General features: G+C 45.2%; 1 protein-coding gene across 1 annotated transcript; it reads right to left on the bottom strand.

The window, feature by feature from the left end:
• Nucleotides 1–357: 357 nt before the first annotated feature.
• Nucleotides 358–3498, bottom strand: pi15a (peptidase inhibitor 15a; the record flags this gene model as incomplete). Its single annotated transcript, XM_084458320.1, has 5 exons — nucleotides 358–493; nucleotides 1268–1383; nucleotides 1503–1635; nucleotides 2109–2227; nucleotides 3226–3498. 5 exons carry the CDS (start codon nucleotides 3496–3498, stop codon nucleotides 358–360), a joined length of 777 nt encoding a protein of 258 aa, XP_084314446.1.
• Nucleotides 3499–21896: the final 18398 nt, after the last annotated feature.

The following is a 21896-nucleotide window of genomic DNA, read 5'->3' as shown; positions in this document are numbered from 1 at the left end:
ACAAAAATGCACCTGGTTCCATAATGGTGAATGGTAAACCAACACAGTAATAATGAAACAAATTAAATGAAACATTACGTTCTTCACAAGATCAATTATCTTCCAATCAATCGAGAAATCAACCAATCCAAATCATATCAATAAAAAAAAAGTTCTAGTACAAAAACATCACTTTACAGTTTATGTACACTTCAGCAATGTTGAAACATTTGCTGCCTTCAAATGTATGCTTGTATCTTAAATAAGCCCATATATACAGAGTAGCATGGTCCAGGACTGTTGTGCAAATCCTTTAGGGAGAGAAACGTCTCTCTGTAGCAGGCAGGGTGTCAGCTTGTGTCTGGGAGAAACCTGTGTTTATTTGAACCAGTGCAGGTAGTTTGTGTTGAGCGCAGGGAAGCACATGTTGTTGCTGCAGGAACCTCCATAGCTTGGGGGACAGGCAGAGCATGGGACACCTACTTTGTAGGGGGCCTCTCCAATCCAGTTCCCCCTGGAAGACAGAAAGCACACAACCCGTTGGCACACCTATGTCCTCAGGTTGGCTGACAGGAGAGCTGCTTGTTATGGTTCATTGTGGTGCATCATCTTGGGTTCCCCCAGATTAGGAATCTCCTAATATGTCTCTCCAAGCAAACGGCACATCTTAAGTCCCCCCTCCCCCTTTCTTTCTGTGACGCGCATTGTGTTGCTTTTGTGTATGAAATGTGCTATATAAATACAGTTTGATTTGATTTGATTTGATTTGATTTGATTTGATTTGATGTGAAGTCACAAGCTCGTGTCCGAAGGCATGCAAGCCATATTCTCAATTTGTGAAATTAAAATAGGTCACCGTAAATTACTTATTCTTAAACGTCTGTCCCCCAATGAGATTAAAAGGCCCAGGTCACAAGTCAGTCACAAGTCCAGACAGCCATGAAACGCAGCCCTTTGATTTTGGAATTAGGGAAAAAATTCTTGGGGAATCCTGTAAGGTTCCAGAGCTTTTGGAATGCGGTACCCTTACACAGCCTTGTACTGAAGAGCACTGCTTCACGCAGCATCATGGGTGGCATTGCACCGAGTGGCAGTGTGTTTTCTAAAGCTCTAAGGTCCAGAGAAAACCTCTCTGGTTGGAGATTAGATCAGAGTTCCTGATAGTAGATTAGCATGCTTGCCAGGACTAATACACCCAGCATGTCGCTTTCAACAGCGCAGAGAGGCTGAAGACAAATCCCCGACCTTGTGTCAGAATGATCATACTACATGCATATGCGCTACTTACTTTGCTGAGTAGTTGCATACTAGATATGTGGCCCGTTTCCACACTGAGCCCCACACGTTCATATTATGACAGGTGTGAACAGCACAGCCCACTTTGTTAGTCGTCGCCCACACCATCTGAGGAGGAAACGACATGGCGTTCATGGCCAGAGCCCTACACAGCTGACCTGGCGTCTCACGTGGGACCATCATATTTATCATGCGTCATGCTGAGGCTCCAGCTGCTCTCCGCCTACCTGTGTGTAGTGTGTGCACATGGGCCCGTAGCATTTGAGGGGGCATCGGGGGTTGCAGTCACGTGGGTAGGGGAACACATAGTCCTTGACCTCATCATACCAGGGCTTCACCAGCTGGAGAATGGAGCGATAGCTGTAGACAAAAAAAGACACATAGACGGATCTCACACGGGCATCCTAGGTTTCAACCTACCTTCATACAGACACTTAAGAGACAGATGTTCAGTTTAGTCCGGTGCTGGGCCTTTTCAGATAGGTACTTTACTGATCCCAGGGGGGAATTCTATCGTCTTTAGAGAGATGAGTAACAGTGCTCTATTCTGTGTCTAGGCCTCAGGCTAGGGGTCAGGCCGAGAGTCAGGCGCTAAGGCTACGGTTCTGCCAGACGGGTCAGGGAGGTCACAGCCCGGCTCCCCCAGGGCCACGGCTAGACACACCGCTTTTGTTTATGTGCCGGGGGTCACCGGAACATTCCTGGAGCTTCTGCCCGGTCACACAGCAAGAAAAACCTCACAGAGCCCGAGGAACGGCCACAAACTCCCTCCTCGCCCGCCTGTCCGTTCTTCCCTGGGAGAGTACACATGTGGGGGGTTGGAGGTCACTCACCGGCCCGTCCGGACAGAGAGGTTCTGGCCCAGGAATCTGAGGAGGTGACGTGGCCCGTGCTCCCACAGGCAGGCGTGGGCCCAGTCTTCCGCCGTCTTGGCCAGGGTCTCGTCCCACACCTGGACACAAGAGAGGGAGACTGACCCTTGATGCATAAAAGCCCGGGAGTTCACTTCTTCGCTAACTTTACTACAATTGACATTTGCAACTGACAGATAGGCCTTGGTTGGAAAGCTTATAGATTCACATGTTTTCATTGTTTTATCTAGAAATGCCACTGTCAACTGTCAGAGTGAGAGATGAGAGTCAAAGATGGATGGATTACTGGGTGAAAGTTTCATCTCCTTGGTTGCACTCAGCTACCCTCACACGTGGTTCCCATTCAAGAATGATGCATTACACAATGGGGGGACACTTCCTCCCCTCATGACTTCACTACTGCAGTATAACTACCATATAATGACCTCACTACTGCAGTATAACTACCACATCATGACCTCACTACTGCAGTATAACTACCATATCATGACCTCACTACTGCAGTATAACTACCATATCATGACTTCACTACTGCAGTATAACTACCATATCATGACCATGCACATTTTCACAGAGGGATACAATGACTCAGTAGACCTCCAACAGGCCTATAACCCAAACCTACGTTTCCATAAACTAAATCTAACTTTTGACATCCAAATTGGACATTTATGTGTATGTGCAACATGGCGACGTCCTCCCACCATTTAAAGTACAGTAGGCCACTGGTATTACGCCTGACCCCTCTCTCCCAGCAAGGGTCTACTCTGGTGGTCCTAAACTACAATCTGCTTAACAGCTGGGGGGTGCCAAAAGACGACAAAGCCATTTGTCACTGTGGCTTCCTGCACTGAACTACACATCGATTAAAACCAACTGGACAATCCATGACACCATCCCATCTCATTAGAAAACTGGTTCATACAGACTTCCAATGAGAACTATGTACAAAGTAGAAATAATAACAAAATGAGGTCTGATATCAAATGCAGCCATAAAAGCATCAATGTAGCTATATCGTTAACGGTTTCATATCCAAATGGCCAGACTGGTAATGCTGGTTTGGAATATCACTTACCATGTACTCCATATTGGAAGCCGGGGGGAAAACCTTTCCTCTTACTTTATTGTGGTAATCAAGAATGGCAAGCATGTCATTTTGGGAAATATAACGCCTCCTCCTGGTTTTGGAAATATTCGTGTCTGTTCCATAGCCAAGCGCTGAGCCAAGATTGGTGAAATTGGTGGCTGGCAACGTCGTGGACACGGTGGGGACATCCGTTGCCAATACACTTGCTCCGCGATATATGCACAGAAGCAAAAGGTCTATAGCAAAGTACCGAGCTTTCATGTTTGGCTTGTAAGGATTTCTGACAGGGTATACTCCGAATCTTGAATCAATCTGAAATAAAATAAAAAATAAAAAGTAGATCTTAGAAAATAATTTACAAAACTGCAGCAGAACGTTATGCCTATTTGCAAATATGAAAGGTAGTCAATGCAACAGTATACTGACTGTTGAAACGTTCCAGCCTTTCCGAAACTCATACGCTGGAGAAATACATCAGTGACAGCAGGGATAGAATTCCTTCATGGAATCTTGGAAAGGTCCTACCTTCTAGTGCTGCGGTATCTGTGCCTGCGTTGCCAGGCGATTTCTTCATAAGCTTCTACAAAAGATAGGAGAGAAGGAACGCTTCCAGTGGGCTGCTGCTCTTGTCAAACTATAGGAGTAGGCTACTTAGGCTCACAGTTCGACTCACCGGGTTTATATATTGCAGTGGACGATGCAGGAAGTACGCGTGCTTTGAAGGTGTGCGCAGTCCCTCCCTGTCACCTGAAACAAAACATCATTTGAAAGTAGCCTAATGTTTGTTTTGTTTAATCACGTTTCTGACAGATCTTGCCAAACGTCACTAAAACATCTGCTTTGGGTTGTCCACAGCTGGACAAAGTGAAAAAGAAAACGTGATAGCCTACAATGATACTGTGCAATAGGCCCTACGTCGGGAGAGAGGTAGCCTAACTGTGGCCATCATGACCAGAAAGATCTGATGAATTGAACCAGGTAAATGAGGAATCAGATTATTGTGCAAATTGTAGTGTGTAGTAGCCTAATTACATAAGTGCGTAGCCTAGCCTACTGTCAGTGTTATAGAGCAAGAATTGTCTTGAGTTCCTACGGGCATTGTAGGCTATTGATTCCTGGGCAAAGCTACATGCTCTGCCATCACTACCGTGCGTAATCAAAGAGGCATGCATAACTGTATTAACTTCCTGCTGCTGTTACGCTCATAACCCCACTGATAACAACACATGATAAATTGGTAGGCTACACTTTGCTCTTAGCGTCAAGCACTCAAGCGGTACATGCATCAGCACTGTGGGATCCAGACGTTTTATGGTTTGGGGAGAGTTACGCGTCCCTTTCTCCTAGCTAGGCTATTTGCTTTCTTTGTCGTATTCATGATCCTGTAAAGATTACACTTGTTCAGTGTTCGGGTCCAGCGGAGGTCTGTGCCAGAGCCGACGTTGGGGCCAAGTAAAGAACCCGTTCAGCAGGTCATCGTTTCATTTGGCAGCTGGTGAACAAATTAAAGCAACGTGACGCAGGAACACTTCTCTTTCCCCACTTTTTTCTTATTCTCTCTTTCCCCCCCTCTTCTCTCTCTCTCTCTGTCCAGGGCCGGTTCTTTTCCAAAATGTTGTTGAAAATGATAGTTTTCAGGTGTTGGAATGGCAGAGGGATATATCACTCAATGCAGTCGGATCCTTTGCATTGTTTGAACCCGTATCTTCACCTTCTCTCTGAATGGTAGGCACATCATACTAAATCAGACGTGCCATTTGACGTGATCTGGCCATTCATTTTGACATTCTAGCCTGGTACCACCACCTTATTATATTAATCAATGGTTTTCTGATCATTGAGGTGGGGCCTTATCTTCCCGTCATGGATTTCAGTCGCTGCAGCATGATTTGAGCTCAGAGCGTCTCTCTCCTGTTATGGCTCAGCACCATCCCACCTGTTCAGTGTTGTGCTTCATGCTTTCATGTTGAACCGATCAGCATGTCTGTGTCCAGTTCAGCCTGCAGCCAAAGACGGGAATGTCGCAGAGATGACAGACTCCACCCAGGTCTGTAGACATCATAAACCAGTTCAGCTGATCCAGCTGACCGTTGGTACTTTGCTTTATTCACATGTTCTTATCTTATAAAAAGCTTTCTTCATGAGATAAACTGAGACTGTCTGAGAACCCCCCCCCCTCTCTCTCTTTCTCATAGCGCAGTCCTTTATCAGGGTACACATGACATTCTCTTAGCCTCAAAGCTAAAGTGAACCCAGTGACTTTATGAAGGTTGAACCACTATTATCATATTATCAGTAAAGTAATTAGGCCGTTATTTGGGGCACAGGCCGTTCAGAGGGCCTTGGGGCTGTTTTGGAAAAGCATTCTTTTTCAGACAGAGCATTTATTTACTTACAATATATTGTTCCAAGTTTCCCCCAGCTTTCCCCTCTCCTGAGGCCTCTCGAAGCACAGGGTCGATGCCAATTCAGAGATGCAGCAGTTAGAGAAAGAGAGAGGGAGGGAGAGAGGAGGGAGGGAGAGAGGAGGGAGAGAGGAGGGAGGGAGGGAGAGGCAGGGAGGGAGGAAAGGAGAGAGAGAGGGAGGGAGAAGGGAGGGAGAGGCAGGGAGGGAGAGAGGGAGGGAAGGAGAGAGAGAGGGAGGGAGGGAGGGAGTGAGAGGGAGGGAAAGAGGGGGGGGGAGAAAGGCAGGGAGGGAGGCCCTAGGCAGATTCACAAAGAAAGAGTATTGAAGCAATATTGAAGTGTTTTTTTCCTCATATATTCATGTATTCATGTAGTACTGTATTCTTGTTCTGCCACAGTATGGCATGTCATGCCTCCAGGGCAGGAGGTAAGATGGTAACTGACTCTAGTGCATCAGATTCTCTGAGCTCTGTGCGCTCCCTGACAAAATCAACAAGTAAACAAATACTTTAAAAGACGGGCCGTTCCGTCGCCCCCAGACTCCTCACCAGCAATCAGAGGCTCATACTGTAGACTGAGTCCCAGCTGTGTGCTCCACCCTGACGATTGTTACTGAGCTGGCAAGATCCGCCATGTCTGGGAAAATCACTTAGAGGTCATCACTGTGTGAATGGAAGGATGAAAAGCTCTTTCTTCAAGGCCAGAGACAGGCTTTGGTTGTAGAGAGAAGGGATTTCTTGTCCTTTGTTGTTGCGTATGGGAAATATATCAACCAATTATGGTTTGCCTTTGGTTAGAAATTGTGCAGTTCAACTGTCATAGTATATATTTAAAGATGACAGACAGAAGTTATGATACTGATCAAATCAAGTGAAACTTTGTTATAGAACAATACAATTTTGACAATGTTAGTTCCCGCTGATTTTAGGAAAGTTAGTAGAGGAAATAATTTCTCCTTGGTCTTAAGCTATCTGAGGCTGTGAGGCTGAAAAGGCTATGGTACCAGGCTAGCTGGAAAGTGCCACAACAAAAAAAAGTCGGTGATGTCACAAGTTTGTTTTTGTTGGCCAAAAGGCCCAAAAGAAATGGTGACAGTTCAGAGCAGTTTACATTGGTCAGGAGCCCGGGCTCCAGAGGCCCCTTCTTCCACATGCAGCTGCTAAACATTGTATCAGTGGAATATATGGTTACATAGCAAATATTGTATAATTCTCACGGTGGGCAAATTTTCAGCAGGGCAAAGGCTTGTTGACAGGAGAGATATCTTCTGGTGAGAAAGTTTTGCTCAGCGTTCTCCTAAGATGTTTGGGAGTGGATTCCCACTCCTCCCTTGTTGAAAGACTTAGAAGCACAGTAATTATGTCAATAAATATTGAAGTCCTTGAAGTGAATTAAAGTGTCTTTGCTGAGATTCACATTTATTAATAATGAAATCCCTACATTGTAGGTTTATTTATATAGGTGTTCATACAATGCGGCTTGCAACACTTGCATGATACTCAGTATTCCTTTTTCCTAAACCACCAGTGAACTGACGTTTGTAAATAGAGTAGTCCATACAGTTGGTCTATAGTTTTGTTTGTAACCTCATAGGCTAGCTAGGCCATAACACTTACTGTGGAACAGGAATACTTTGAAACCTGTTGCCATGTGGCAATCTGAGAACCCACACAAACACACTGAAACCCCCTTGAATACATCCACATAAACTTGACCTGAAAGCCTTTGTAGACAGAGTTTTTCTCATGTTGTTGGCTAGATACGAGGCTGGTTCCTGTTTGGCCAGTCAGAACAGACAGTGGGACCCATGGTGACTCTGTCCCAAACCTTGGTCAAGGGAAGGACACCAACCATAAAGGCCATTACAGCAACATGCAAACAGCCCATTACAACGAGGAAGCCTTTGAAACCTGGGTGCATTATCAGGAATTCACATGAACTTTCAGAATGTTCTCACCATATTAAACTTGCTGAATCATCCTTTGAGCTACATGCAGAATGTTATGTCATCTTGAATAACATTTGTCCAATACTACAATAATGCAGAACCATAAATCTCACCCAGAAGCCTCTAGATTGCTTCAAAACATTATTTACAGTACAGGCATAATATATGCAGAGACCCTAAGCACTCTCCTTTTCCCGTAACACTGTTTTGAGCGTGGGAAACCGACTTGCATTACAGAAGGACAGAGACAGGAGGAGGCTTTCTGTTCAGGAATAGGTCCTTCAACCTCTATATCTATTTTTGTGACATGCCACATTCCTTTTACCCACAGATATTCTCACCCATCTATAAGACATTTACAACCATCTTTGATGCTCAGACCTTGTAGGGGAGGACAGAGACGAGACTGTGGTCGCGCACAGACATTTCACAAGAGGTTCTGATGTCAGCTGAGAGCGAGACACGCAAACATGAAATATCCAGCAGTGTCTAAAGTTAGAGCAGAGACCTTTTATGATGTGTCTTTATGACAACAGGTAACAAACTATCACCTGAGCCTTAGGAAAACACCTGGAACAAAAACAGTTTCTCATTCTGGAAAACCAAAAACAAACACGTCTTTTGGTCTCCCAGAAACAGTTTGTGGACCTTTTTTGTGTTTTTCAAAAGCGCACCGGTCTCCCATTCATTTATCTGTCAATCTATCTTTGGCTATTTCTCCTCTCCCCTTTACAAAGCAACAGGTGCAAAGTTAGCACTGCTGTATGAGTCTGTCAAGTGTGTGTAGCTGCGTCCTGCCCATGTCATCTTCCTCCGCTGCTCAACGGGGTGGGTGCTGCTGGGCCCGGCCGCCTGCCAGCGTCTGTCTGTGGTTGGAGAGGCCTGGGGGCCGTCTAGACAGGAGCAGGTGAAAGAGTTGAGGCCTGGCATAGAGGGCCGGGCTGTTGGGTCGCTGGTCACTCTGAGCCCCTGATCGTTCCAGGGCCTCTGGGTCTGTGGTGATGCAGACCGACCGGGCTCCTTGCTTTAGGAGGTGTGATGTGATGCATTGCATTTATGACAAATGTCCTTTCACTACTGTAGGTCCATAAGCAAAGATAATGGCTTGTTCCCAGCATCCACTATCAGGCTGTGTTTGATTGGATTAACCAGTCTCCTAACTTGTTTAGAGATTTTGCAGTTACAGAGCTCATCACCTCGTTGATATACTGTATGTTTGGTCATTACTCCATGCTTCTTTGTAGACTGCATACATGCCAGCTAAGGATGTTCCTATAGCACAGCTGGGAATTTACGATGCTTTGATTGATGCAGCAAATCCCTTTAGCCAGGCTTTCCTGAACAGTCTAACCTAGAGAGCAGTCTCTGCTGACCGCTCTGTCGACTGCTCTGTACATCTAAAATCATGACTGGCCTCTATTTCACCGAGAATCAAAATGTCGCTCAGGATTTACGATTGGCTGCATTTTTCATCATCCAGGCCTTAAGAAATGGTCCCGCTCACCAAAGGGGAGAAGCTCGGTGCCTGGATCCCTTTGTGGGTGGATGGAGACCTGCTTGCTTGCTGCTTACTTGGCAACTGGTGGGAGCTTTTGTGAAGCACCGAGGAAAGCTGCATCTGTAGACTTTGCTTTCGTACTGTAGGAAGTGGTGACACCTGGTGAACTGCTCCATTCATCGCTAAAGAATATGCAAATTGTTATGTTGGGTTATTTTCATGTCAGATTTTGTTTTTCCGATCCTCTTAGTGCCTGTTAAAAATGGTATGAGCCGGTCAAGTAACCACCTGCCAGAAAGCAAAGTAACTAAGTAGATTAATGCCAGTGATCCTATTGTTAGGCTGTGGTTTCTCACTTCGCGCTGCAAGTGCTAGACACAATTAAAAAGGAAAAAAACTAAACCAAAACAAAGTTCCACTTCATCAGTCAGGTAAATGGTTCAAATCAAGTCTAACAGTGATAGGTTGTGCAAGACAATGCTAGTTTATTCAAGGCCTCAAGAAAAGTCTTAACTTAACTTAATGACTGTAGTCAAGGAACTCACTTGATATGAGTAGTACAACTGCTGACTTATCACTGTTTTATGCTGTGTATGAAGCTTCCCCACGGTAGCGCCCTGAAAATACACCACTGCAGACCTCATTACAGAACATCTATCAAAGACGTAAATAATTCAGGGGAAAGTTGAAATGACATGCCAAACCTAGCTGTGTGAGATAAAGTAGACATAAAGCATGTTTCAAAATGATCTTCAGACTAATGAAAATAGTCCACAGCTTCCAAACAAAATGTTTTGCTTGTCTCAGTGTATCTCCTGATGTAGAGCAGCAGCTCATAGTAAAGGGATATTTGGAGTATTCAAGGATGTTGGGAAAATTCTTCAGGTCTGCAAGTTATACTTTAAAAAAATCTTCTTGCACAGTTTGACATCAAAGATGAAACACAGGTTTGCCACAGATCCCAACCCTTTCAGAAGATGAACTCACTCATCTTTGACCTGTTTTCTCATCTGCTGTTCACCTGCATCGCTCGCCTGTAATCTGTGCCGACGAGATCCCTGTTTGTGTTGGGTCCTTCTTATCAGTGGAGTGGTAGTTTGCCGTTCTCTGCCTTGGCAGAGGAGTGATGAATCTGTGAAGGCAAGGCCTCCTGGGGGACCGGTGGGTCTCTGTTCCCTGCTCTTTCTTGCCGTCATCCAACCAGTCACTTTGAGGGGAACTATTATGTCTGCAGTACTAACGTAGGAACATGGGCAGTTTCTCAGAACAGAGTCTGACGATAAAGGGAATGGTCAGTGCGAGTCATGCCTCAAACCACTATTTCCCAGACAAGGGGTCAGGACCCGCCGGTAGGCCATGTGTTTATTTGGTTGTTCACAGGGAACTTTCCAAAGCGTTTGGCTGGTCATAGTGTAGGCCAGGTGGTTTGGAACCTCACTCATGTCCTTGTTATGGTCTCTTGGCCTCATAGTAGACTTTTGGGGTTGGAGTCTTGGAAAGCCGGGTTCGATATTCCATTCGGTCACAATGGCACAAGATAAAGTTTGGGTAACGCTTGAGTAGAAGCTTGATGCTTCCCCCCCCCCAAAAATGCCATCTGGGGTTCACGTCCAGAACATCTGTTGAACAGGTACACTGAAAAGTTGCTGTTCAGCCAACTTGAAGTGCTGTGTAGTGTCTGTTGCTCTGCATCATCTTTCAACTATTCATATCAAACCAAAACACCCACACACAACAATTTCTCTATAGTGACCATTCTCTTCTTGTCTATTCAAGTCACAAACAGGTCTTCAGAGGTTGTTTTGGTGTATCCATTGTGACAGGTGACATCCCTTGTATCAATAGACCTTTCCGACCTGTCAATCACGCAGAGAATAATAACCAATAAGGTTGCCTGATTTCTTAAGACCACTCCTCTGATGTCCCACAAACACAGCTTGTCCCGCGTTGTGTTCATAGATTAGACATTATTTTGAAGAAAATGGTTCTTAAAACATAGAGAAAACTGGCCTGCAGGCTGCTGTACCATAATGTTATAAGAAAACAGGCTGTACCATACTCCACACCTCCCTCCACACATTGGTTTACAGCAGCTCCGACACAAAAGGCTATCAAGCTAGTAACATTAGGTGCTTGGTGTTCAGTAGCTAATTAGCCCGTAACTAGTAGTTAACAGATCATTCTCACAGACTTATTTTCTAAGAATGGGGGCCACTAACTTACTCACCCTGCTTTACATGTGCAGTTAGACTCCACGATTTTGTCCTGATGAATTTCAATCTGGAGTTTGTGAGGCGTTTGTACCTTCCGCATAGATTGCCAACACCTAGCATCAACTCGTATGTTGTCACCTGCTCCGTTTGAAATATAAATCTAATGGATATATCCTTGTGTAAAATGGTAAGGGAAATAGGCCTTTCTGTAGAACTCTCTTAGACAAAGTAGTGGCATTTCGCAATTAACATATAGCAATATTGTCAGGAATCCTTGAGGGAATCATCAGGTGCTCTATGTGCTGTTCAGTGGACATTTTATTAACTTGCTCCAAAGCTAGCAAAATTAACTGGGGGGGGGGGGGGGGGGGGGCAGAACTTGCCGCCTGTATAGGAAAGGTCTATATATGGCTTATCTGGTTTAACACAAACAAATCAAGTTTAATTGTGCAAATACTGAAAAGTCTTGGTCTAACAGCTTTACAATTCCACTCTTTTTTTTCTGGCGTTCACAGTGATGTCGTGCTAGCACAGCCTCATGTCACTGTGATGATAAGGTGTTTTGAGGACACAGCCTACACATTAGGATCTCATTGCAGTTGAATTACTATTTATCAGCCCAATTTATCAGGTCACAAATGAATCTCACCCTGTGTAACATAGCCTACTGATAACACACAAATCATTCTTTTGGATTGAACTGTTTATTATCGAACTGTTAATTTTTTTAGATTAATAAGTCATAATATTAGCTTGTTTAATGAGTACTCTCAGACTTGGCATGGGGACTCCAAGCAAGCTGGAGCAAGACCATTGATGACCATGAGAATGTTGTTTCAGGTTGTTTCTGCCCCGCTTTGACTGAGAGAGCTGCTCCAGCAGAAACAGGGTGATGCAGGGACAACCCCTTGGCCATCCCTGTGGGAGAACCCTCAGAAACCCCCTTTAAGAATCCTTTTAAGGTCATGGTATAACTTTTTAAGAATGTCTCAATAGACAGAGGATGTGGTCCTAGTTGGATTTCCTTTATCCGTATTGATTTTAAATCAGGACAATTCAAGAACAATCTTCTGAAGGTATGGACTTCACTTGTGGACCTATATGGTTAGGAACGCTTATTACACGGCTGATTGGACAATCGTGCGTTCTACCTGTCAATTATTTCCCGATGACTGACTGCAATATTGACTGCTGCTAAGGGCAACAAATATGTCTATGGGTGACCGTTGAAACATTCTAAACAGTTAATAACGGTTTTGGCTGTTGTATGTGAACCCATTCTCACCAAGCCAATCTCTGAAAATGCCCATTGCCCAAGCACAAGGAACCATTTCCCTTGGCGAACAAAAAAAGTGTCTTATTAGTATTAATGTCTTGGGTAAGTAGCCGTGTAAAAGCGGGATAACATGTGGCCAGCCGGTCATTATCGGCTTTTCTTTTTCAATAATGATACGTTATCCCGCAAATACATTATCCCTTACTTACAGTATTTCAAGTTCAAATTTGATACACTACAACCTCAAATACAAAGTTCTATGTGTGCTCTACAATGTTCTCATACATTCATGTTACAAACAGACTAGTGAGCTTACATAAGCCTGTGGGCGGGGCAGTGTAGTTCAATGACGGGGTTATGTGTCTCTGTTGTTGATGGTTGTGCTCTGATCGGTTCAACCTGTTTTGCTTGAGCGAATGTTTTGACTGGTCTCTCTACAGTTTGGTCTCTTTCCCGCTCTTTCTTTCACTTGGCCCTCATCCCTACGGCAACCCATTCTGTCAAACAGCCTCACATGCCATAGACCTCACTCAGTTTTCTTGTTGTAATACGTGCTGGAAATACCGCTCAGTCTATGCATATGCATGGCCTGTTAGAGGAGTGCTGAGCGAGCCAGAGTTGTGTCTGCGGTCCACTACACTACGTCTGAGCGCGTTGACTCTGTTTCCAGAAAAAAGCAAAACATTACGTTGTTAATAGCGTCTTCCTGGTATTTTGACCTGTTGTACGTCCACAAGCTGCCAAAACACCTCATGTTTCATTCGATTAGACAGAGAATCGGCACTTCGTCACCACAAGGAAGGAGGCGGAGGCCGCGCCAAGCTACTACGAAGACCACCGAAGGGTCATGGATGTCTTCCCACTGTTGTTGTATAACGACATACACACCTCTCCTCTGTCTGCTCTCTGCACGCACTGAAAGCTCAGTCGCTGTTGTCGACGGATGCTTCAATCAAGACTATTTGGTTGTAGGCTTCAAAATGACTGGAGTGGAGACAATGTCAGAGAGAGAGTGTGTGTGTGTGTGTGTGTGTGTGTGAGTGTGTGTGTGTGTGTGTGAATTTACCCAGACGTTGTTACCCAGACGTTGAACCTCGAGAGGTCAACCGTGTGCCAGAGCAGATAAAGCCAGCTGCTGCCCTCTTGCGCGTTTCTTCAGCGGGGGTGTGAGGTGGTGTATACTAAACTCTGCTGCATGCTGCTGTGCTGTTTCCCAACACCACCGCACATTTCCTGTTCCTGTTTCAGGCCTGTTGTCCCTACATATTATCAAAACGTCCATAGAGAGAGAGAGAGAGAGAGAGAGAGAGAGACTCCAGACATGCAGCCCCAATGGGTCAGTGTCCTTAGGAGGAGCGTCTGGAAGCAATTAGCAGAAGGCCTTCTCTATCCCATTGTCTGTTTTCACTGTCTTCAAGGAGATGGGCATCCCCCCTCAGTAAGGAAACCAGAAAACCTAAACAGCAGATTTAATTTTCTGCGACCGCTGGCGTTTGAGATCGAGAAACATTTTGAAATTGCATTTGAACCCCGGAGGGAGGTATGAGGAAGGCAGCGGTTGCTGCTGCTGCTGGCTCTTTGAGAGACATTTCACAGTTCTTGGGTTCAATGATGAATTAAGCACAGATATTTTTTTGTTTTGTATGCGGAGATCATTTTTCACTACTTTGTCTGGACCGAGCTCCTCTGTGATTTTATTGTCAAATGTATCATTGTAACTGATTATTTCCTGTCATCTTGTTATTCGTCTTACATAAATCAGTGACTATACACCGTTTTCCCCCACCTCCACGTCGTGCGATAATTTCAGAAAAACACACACCTGGTCGTTAATGATCCCTAACTTATGTGCCGCTGTACAAAACAAACATTATGTCCATCATTTGGAATGGGCAAACAATGTGCATTATTATATTGACTTATCATTATATTGACTTATCTTTCTTGATAAGTTATTGCTATATTGACTTGAATATCTCTAGCTTTACAAGTTATCTTTATAATGACTTAACTCTCTAGGTTCTTAAGTTATCTTTATATTGACTTATCTCTCTAGCTATATAAGTTATGCTTACTCCTTGTTTGAATAACTAGAAGTCATCCTTTGTTCCAATGAGATAATTGACATTCCTGGCTGTCCCATCTTCCTCTCTTTCTGTCTCTCTCTCTTCCTCTCTCTCTGTCTCTCTCTCTCTCTCTCTCAAATCAAATCAAACTTTATTTGTATAGCGCATTTCATACACAGAGGCAACACTGCGCTTTACAGAGAGCAATGGGGGGGGGGGGGGCATATCTCCACCAGTGTTGTTGTTGTGGGCTGGCTAGAGTTCACAGGAGGAGAGTTGCCCTCTGAGGTATTTCTCGGCACTGTTATAATGACAAACCTTTAGGAGACCCCTGACCTACAGAGTCTCGTCCCCAGACGCACGGTAGCGGAGTGATTCCAGATGGAGAGCACGCCACTGGAATACATTCACAAAACATCTCTGTATCTCTGCAACATTCACAATGGCCGAACCTAAAGGTGCAGAGGACAATCAGCTACAGTTTGTGAATGAAGATCAGATTGCAGAATTTGTTGGACTTATTGGACAGATATTCATCACCAACATATTAATTTGACCTCTTGACCATAAATCTAAACAGGATTTGTATGCATTTAGTCATGAACCCTCTTAAACTTTGACCATTCCAACCTTATTCATGAGCTTCTGGAGAAAAGATCTCAAACAATGACTTGAGCAGAAGGATCTTCAGGAGAGTAGTGAACTGGCCCATGCTATCAAATTACTCCTCTGTCAGTTACATTTCCTTTGTGCCAATGAAGCAGTCTGTGAAATTTCCCCCAAATCACCCATATGATCTCCAAACAGCCTCATTCATTATTTGACAGATATTTTCCCAAAGTCATGTGATAAAACGTACCAGTTCACCTAATTGGTTATGGAAAGACACTGTCATAAGCCTGTTGAACCAACTGACGAAAAGGGACATTTCCAACAAAGCTTTAGTCATTGCAAAAACAGCTTCCATAGTGACCATGCAATATTGAACTTGGAGCGGCGTCTGGGTGTTCGTTTGGCTCAGTGCACCACGAGGAGAAGGTTGTCCTTTGTGCACAGAAACCCAGACACCGGCTGTGGGGATGCATGTGCTGAACGAATCAGATAATATTACCTCCCTCTAAAATGCAAGTGTATTCAAGTGAATGAAACTGTTAAGAGTGCTAAGAGAACAATTGACAATTCATATCTCTTTTTTTGTGTGTGTCCATATGGTATGGCTCAGAATCACAGACTGTTTCAGAAAGCAGCCAGGCAGCTCTCCCATTAGCTTCCCTCTGGTGCCCTGCTGAGGATAAGCAGGCTACATCCTGCTTTTACAGTTTGGGTTAGATCAGAATATTAAAGTATACTGTATATCTATCTATATCTATCTAGGCTATCCCCTGGCCATTTGGGTTAGATCAGAATATTAAAGTATATCTATCTATATCTACAGTTCATCTGGAAAGTATTCATATTCCTTCACTTTTTACACATTTTGTTATGTTACAACCTTATTCCAAAATGGATTAAATTAATTTCCCCCTCAAAATTCTACACACAACACCCCATAATGACAAAGTGAAAAAAAGTTCCTCTCAAGCTCCATCAGGTTGGTTGGGAAGCGTTGGTGCACAGCCATTTTCAGATCTCTCCAGAGATGTTCAATCGGGTTCAAGTCTGGGTTCTGGCTGGGCTACTCAAGGACATTCACAGACTTGTCCCGAAGCCACTCCTTTGTTATCTTGGCTTTGTGCTTAGGTCGTCCTGTTGGAAGGACCATCGGGTTCTTGGTCACCTCCATGGACCAATCAGAACCACTAGACCTATCCCCTGACGGTTTGGGTTAGATCAGAAGCACTAGTGATGTGAAGAGGCCTAGACCACCTTTAACTTGACCTAGTATAAACATACAGGTCTACTACAGTTGGTGATTTGATTTATTTGGAGGAATATGGTAAATGGACTGCACTTAAATATAGCGGCAGCGGTTGCCATGTAAGGTGGGAGCAATTTGGGGTTCAGTGTCTTGCCCAAGGACACTTCAACATGTAGAGAGTAGGAGCCGGGATTCGAACTACCGACCCTACGATCACTGGACAACCCGCTCTACCTCCTGAGCCACAGCCTCCGCATTAATAAATAAGATAATAAGGAAAGGATAACAAACACAAGAACGGTGTTTCTAATGTGGTCCTGGAATGTGGTCAGTGATAACACAGTAGCCACATCTTTCTGATGAGGACTTCATTATATGGATTTTGCAGTAGATGTCTGACAGTGGAGAAGCTAATGTTGAGAGCAGGACGGTCTCAGACAACAAGACGGTCTCAGACAGCAGGACGGTCTCAGACAGCAGGACAGTCTCAGACAACAAGACGGTCTCAGACAACAAGACGGTCTCAGACAACAAGACGTCTCAGACAGCAGGACGGTCTCAGACAGCAGGACAGTCTCAGACAACAAGACGGTCTCAGACAACAAGACGGTCTCAGACAACAAGACGTCTCAGACAGCAGGACGGTCTCAGACAACATCTACGCTCTGCACAGCGTTTGTATGTCTGCGCCAAATTGTATCCCATCCTGACGCATTCATCACAATGAGCTGAAAGAGATTTAGCTGTAAAAAGCATTTAAGGGATTAATTCTGTTGAAGATGGAAAGCAATGAGTAGGGAATACTGGCATACAAATTGGAAAAACATGATCTGATATTAGATTTGAATCATGTCCAAAAGAACAGCCTCAGATCACAATGAAATGGTTATATGTAATAAGGTTTACTCAACTCCATGTTATTATCCTTAGTAAAGTACTTAATTGTTACATCACTTAATTGGTACATCACTTAAAATTGTTTTTATGAAATGCTATCATTGAATTAGTGCATTTTCCAAATCATCACATGCAAAAGGCCCAGTTTCCACCTAAAACAACACAGTGAAACTCTCACACTATTCCTTCTGTGAGCTGATGATATCGTAACAAAGACACTACAGTTGCATACCCACAACACCGTGCAGTAGTAGCCTGGAGTACGCAGTCCCACGCCTCAATAAGGGTTCCACACAGCACACCCTGCAGATTGGGGCCAGCTGAGAGTAAACATCTCAGCTGTGCTCTGTGCTGCCATTGCCCGAGTGACATTTGAATCAAACGTCCCCTGGCTGCTATGCTGCTTGTTTTGAATGGCTGGCTCTGTATCGCCTCCAGCTGGAGCTCCACGCCACTCTCACTCTCTCTGACCCCCAAGCACCACCGGGCAGGAAACAGATTGTTTAATAAAGATGACTACTCTCTATACGTGTCCCCTACAAGTATTTTTCAGGCCCACCGATAATGTGGTAACAGGAATACGGGCAGCACTTATTTAGAAGGGTTTCCGTTTCTTCACTGCCCCCTGAATAGGGATTTCCATTTCGCCCAACTCTTTTGAGTTTTTACGGTCTAGAGAGGAGTCGGATCCAGAGTGTGCTTCTCCCTGTGACTTTGGCTAACATCGAGAGAGAGCACATGACTGTGGAACATGTCTGTGGGATAACAACTAGCCACTCGGTCCTCCTTTGTCAATACAAGATTTCAGTGATAAAACTGCACACACGGCTTCTCCGCCATTGTTTCCGCTGGCAGTGCCGTCACTAGCAAGCAACAATTTCACGAGTTCTGTATACCTGTCCGTACAGATACAGCACACAGTACCACTTTGCCAAACCTTCTGTTAGGGTTTGGATGGAGGACCCAAGAGCAGACACGATTGGGGTGAAAGCCCGTAGGCACGTTTATTGCGATCCGGGGAGAGGCAGGCAGTAACGTGATCCGTAGACAGGCGTGGGTCAGGCGGGGACGTGGTAGTCGTACAGGCGATGGTCAGGCAGGAGCGTGGTAGTCGTACAGGCGATGGTCAGGCAGGAGCGGGGTTGTCGTACAGGCGTGGGTCAGGCAGGAGCGGGGTAATCGTACAGGCGTGGGTCAGGCAGGAACTGGGAAGACAGGGAGAACAGGGTAAGGCAAGGTTAAAAAAACAGACGAGGCAGGGAGCTAGAGACGTGTACCCACTAGGTTGGTTGGTCAACGATCTGGCCAGAGGGCTGTGTGGACCGGCTTCTTATCCTGCTGGCGATTGGCTGATCAGGACCAGGTGTGTTGATTGGCTGATCAGGACCAGGTGCGTTGAGGTGTGGAGGAGAGGCAATCAAGGTGACGCACGGCAGGTGTGGATCGGGGGCGTGTCTGGCTTGTGACCGCAGATGTGCCCGCAGTTCCCGCTGCAGGCTCTGGGAGGTGCTGGGGGAAACGGAGTCCGGCACTGGAGAGACAGGGACAGGCTGGGGACCAGCGTCAGAACCGGGGCTCGGGCCGGGGTCAGGGGGCTGAGGAGGTGGACGAGGCTGACGCGGCGGTGCCGTGACACCTTCAGTGGTAGACTCTGGGCTGTTGGTCCCCCTTCCCACCACTACCCCAGAGGTGGGGGGGGCTGTTGATGAGGTGACCCATGTCATCAAGAGCAGGCTGAGGAAACACATTCCTACCACTGGCCCATATGTGGAGGAAAGCTGTGGGTGGTAGTGACGTAAAACCCACGCAAAGAACATACTATTAACCCCCAAAACAACATTCCTCTCTCTCTCTCTTTCCTCTTTACCCCCCCCCCCCCCCTCCCGGGCCTGCCCCCTCCCCTCTACACAGGTTGGACATGTATGAAGTATGAATGTTGGGAAGAAAAGTCAGGTTACATTTGGGGTCATTAAGACACAGGTTATAGCAAGATCCAGCACATACGGTATGATATGGTGTTTTCACATTGCGTTACTTGCGTGTGCTCCATGCTGGACATGTTGGCAGTACCAAGGGGTCCTGCTGCTCTTGGGCAAAGTAAACAGATGGGGAATCTAAACAGAACAGAGGACAGGGTCACTGGTGGGAAACGCTACTCACCTCGTCTGACTCTCACCCTCCCTCACCAGTTCTGAGCCACGTTGGTAAACACAAGGTTAACTAAATGCTGATCATAACTAAAACTGATAATACAAAAATGGATATTATAGCTGGCAGCTACTATGAATGCAACTGAGAAAAAAGTCCAAATAACCTCCAGATAACATCTATTGTTTCAAAAACAACGTCACATGGCACTGATACCTCCAAGAGCGTGTATTGATAGATGGTGTGTTCAGTTGGATGTGTTCTCATTCATCTCAGATGCAGAGCCCAGTGATTCCCCATGGATGGAATTGATGCAAATCTCCAAAATGTCATCCCCCCTCTTTTTAATGATGCACCCTGGCCCAGAGACAGTGGAATAGATAGAACACAGCGTCATTGTCCAATTCATGCAGAAACACACACTCACACTCACTCACACACACACACACACACACACACACACACACACACACACACACACACACACACACACACACACACACAGTACATTGAGACAGGTTGTCAAAGGAAGGTGAGGATTGTTTGAGTGTAAGTCCCTGAAGTGGGCAGAGGACAGAAGGATAGAAACAAGTCATCCATCACTATGTCAGCCACAGGGTGAGGATTGTGCAAGAGAAGCTTAGAAAGGATGGGGGGACGGAGAGAAGGGTAACTTCTTCTTGAAGGGGGTTGTTGAGCGTGGAGAAAAATATTTAGAATAGGAACTTCACTGAGTTGTATGGAAAGTGTACATCATCATGCTTTCACATATGTTGTCACTTTCTACATAATTATACTGCACTGTTTTGTTGTTTTCTACTGAGAATGAAATCGGTGGTATGAAGCAATTTGGTCCTGGTCCTGGTCTGGTTCTGGTTCTGGTTCTGGTCTGGGTCTGGGTCTGGGTCTGGTTCTGGTCTGGGTCTGGGTCTGGGTCTGGGTCTGGGTCTGGGTCTGGTCTGGGTCTGGTTCTTGTCTGGGTCTGGTTCTGGTCTGGGGCTGGTTCTGTTCTGATTCTGGCACAATCAGCACATCAGCATTTTCACATTCTATGTAAGTTTGAGTTCAAAAGTGACGCATTGCTTTCTTGAAACCGATCAAATTTCACAACTTAGTATGACGTCTGCAGTCGGAGAATGGGAGTAGGAGCAGAGGCTCGTCCAAAGCTTGTAATTCAAGATGAGTTTGTATTCTATCTCAGCTAGTCCTAGTCTCCACCAGGGTACTAACCACGCCATCCTCTCCCATCCTGGCAGGAAGAAAATACACTTTTTTGACTAAAACATTGCAGAACAACCTGTTTGTACTTTGTAGGAAAGAGACATTGTTTGGATGAGGTCTTCTCACTTTGGAATGTTAATGAGTGTTCAACTGGTGCTTCATCTCTATTTGGAATCTGCTCAATCCCACAGGTCAAACTCATAACTTGTGCTGTGTCCATATTTTAGCCGGTGTTTTGGGCTGGGCTCCAAGCCATATAAATGGAGTAATATTGTGGAATTATGCAAAGAATCACAGCACTTCCTCTACACACCTTGTGTCTTCATTCAACTTTCACAACGACTCAACACAGGAACAGGAAACACATCAAACGTAAACATGTGTGGAAGGCAAACACACACATCAAGTAAAGCTTCACCCACAGCCAATACGCAAGGGTGCTTTCACACCTGCCTTGTTTAGTTCAGTTAATCCATACCAGTGTTCGCTTTCCCCCTTGGTGCGGTTTGTTTGGCCAGGTGTGAATGCAGCCATGGCAGCAAAACGACCATACCGAGACCTCCTCGCAGAGGTCCGTTCCCAAGTGAACTCTGGTATGGTCCTTGTGTGGTGAGAACATGATCCGACCTTGTTTTCTAACTAAGACAAACGTTAACAAACAGGAAACATTAAACCGCTATACCATGTATAGGAACCAGCCCAATCTCACCAATCTGCATATAAATAACACACTATTACTCCCTGCATATTATACATCAAAGTACAATTCTGTGTGCAATACAAATGCCAAAATCTGAGTTTGTGGTTGGTTGTTCACCTTGGAACACATGATACAAGAGGGTAATGGTGCGTTCAAGACAACTAGGGACTCGGGAATTCCCAAGCTGGGAATCCAGACCCCCGACGTCACTGCATTCATCACATCAAATTACATATTAAAACATCAAAAAACACTTTATGATAATTTAATTCTTACCGTCAATGTTATATGCCGCCATGTTGTGAAGTCAACTCAGGGCTCAAAGTGTTACCCAAGTTCCCGACTTGTTATCCCGAGTTGGATGAATTCGTTTTTCACAAGTTGGAGGTCGGGAATTACCGAGTCCCAAGTTGTCTTGAACGTACCAT

This window comes from Borostomias antarcticus (genome assembly GCF_949987555.1).
Source record: "Borostomias antarcticus genome assembly, chromosome: 2".
NCBI lineage: Eukaryota > Metazoa > Chordata > Actinopteri > Stomiiformes > Stomiidae > Borostomias > Borostomias antarcticus.
The sequence above is the reverse complement of the archived record's forward strand: the minus strand, read 5'-3'. Positions and strand labels throughout refer to the sequence as shown.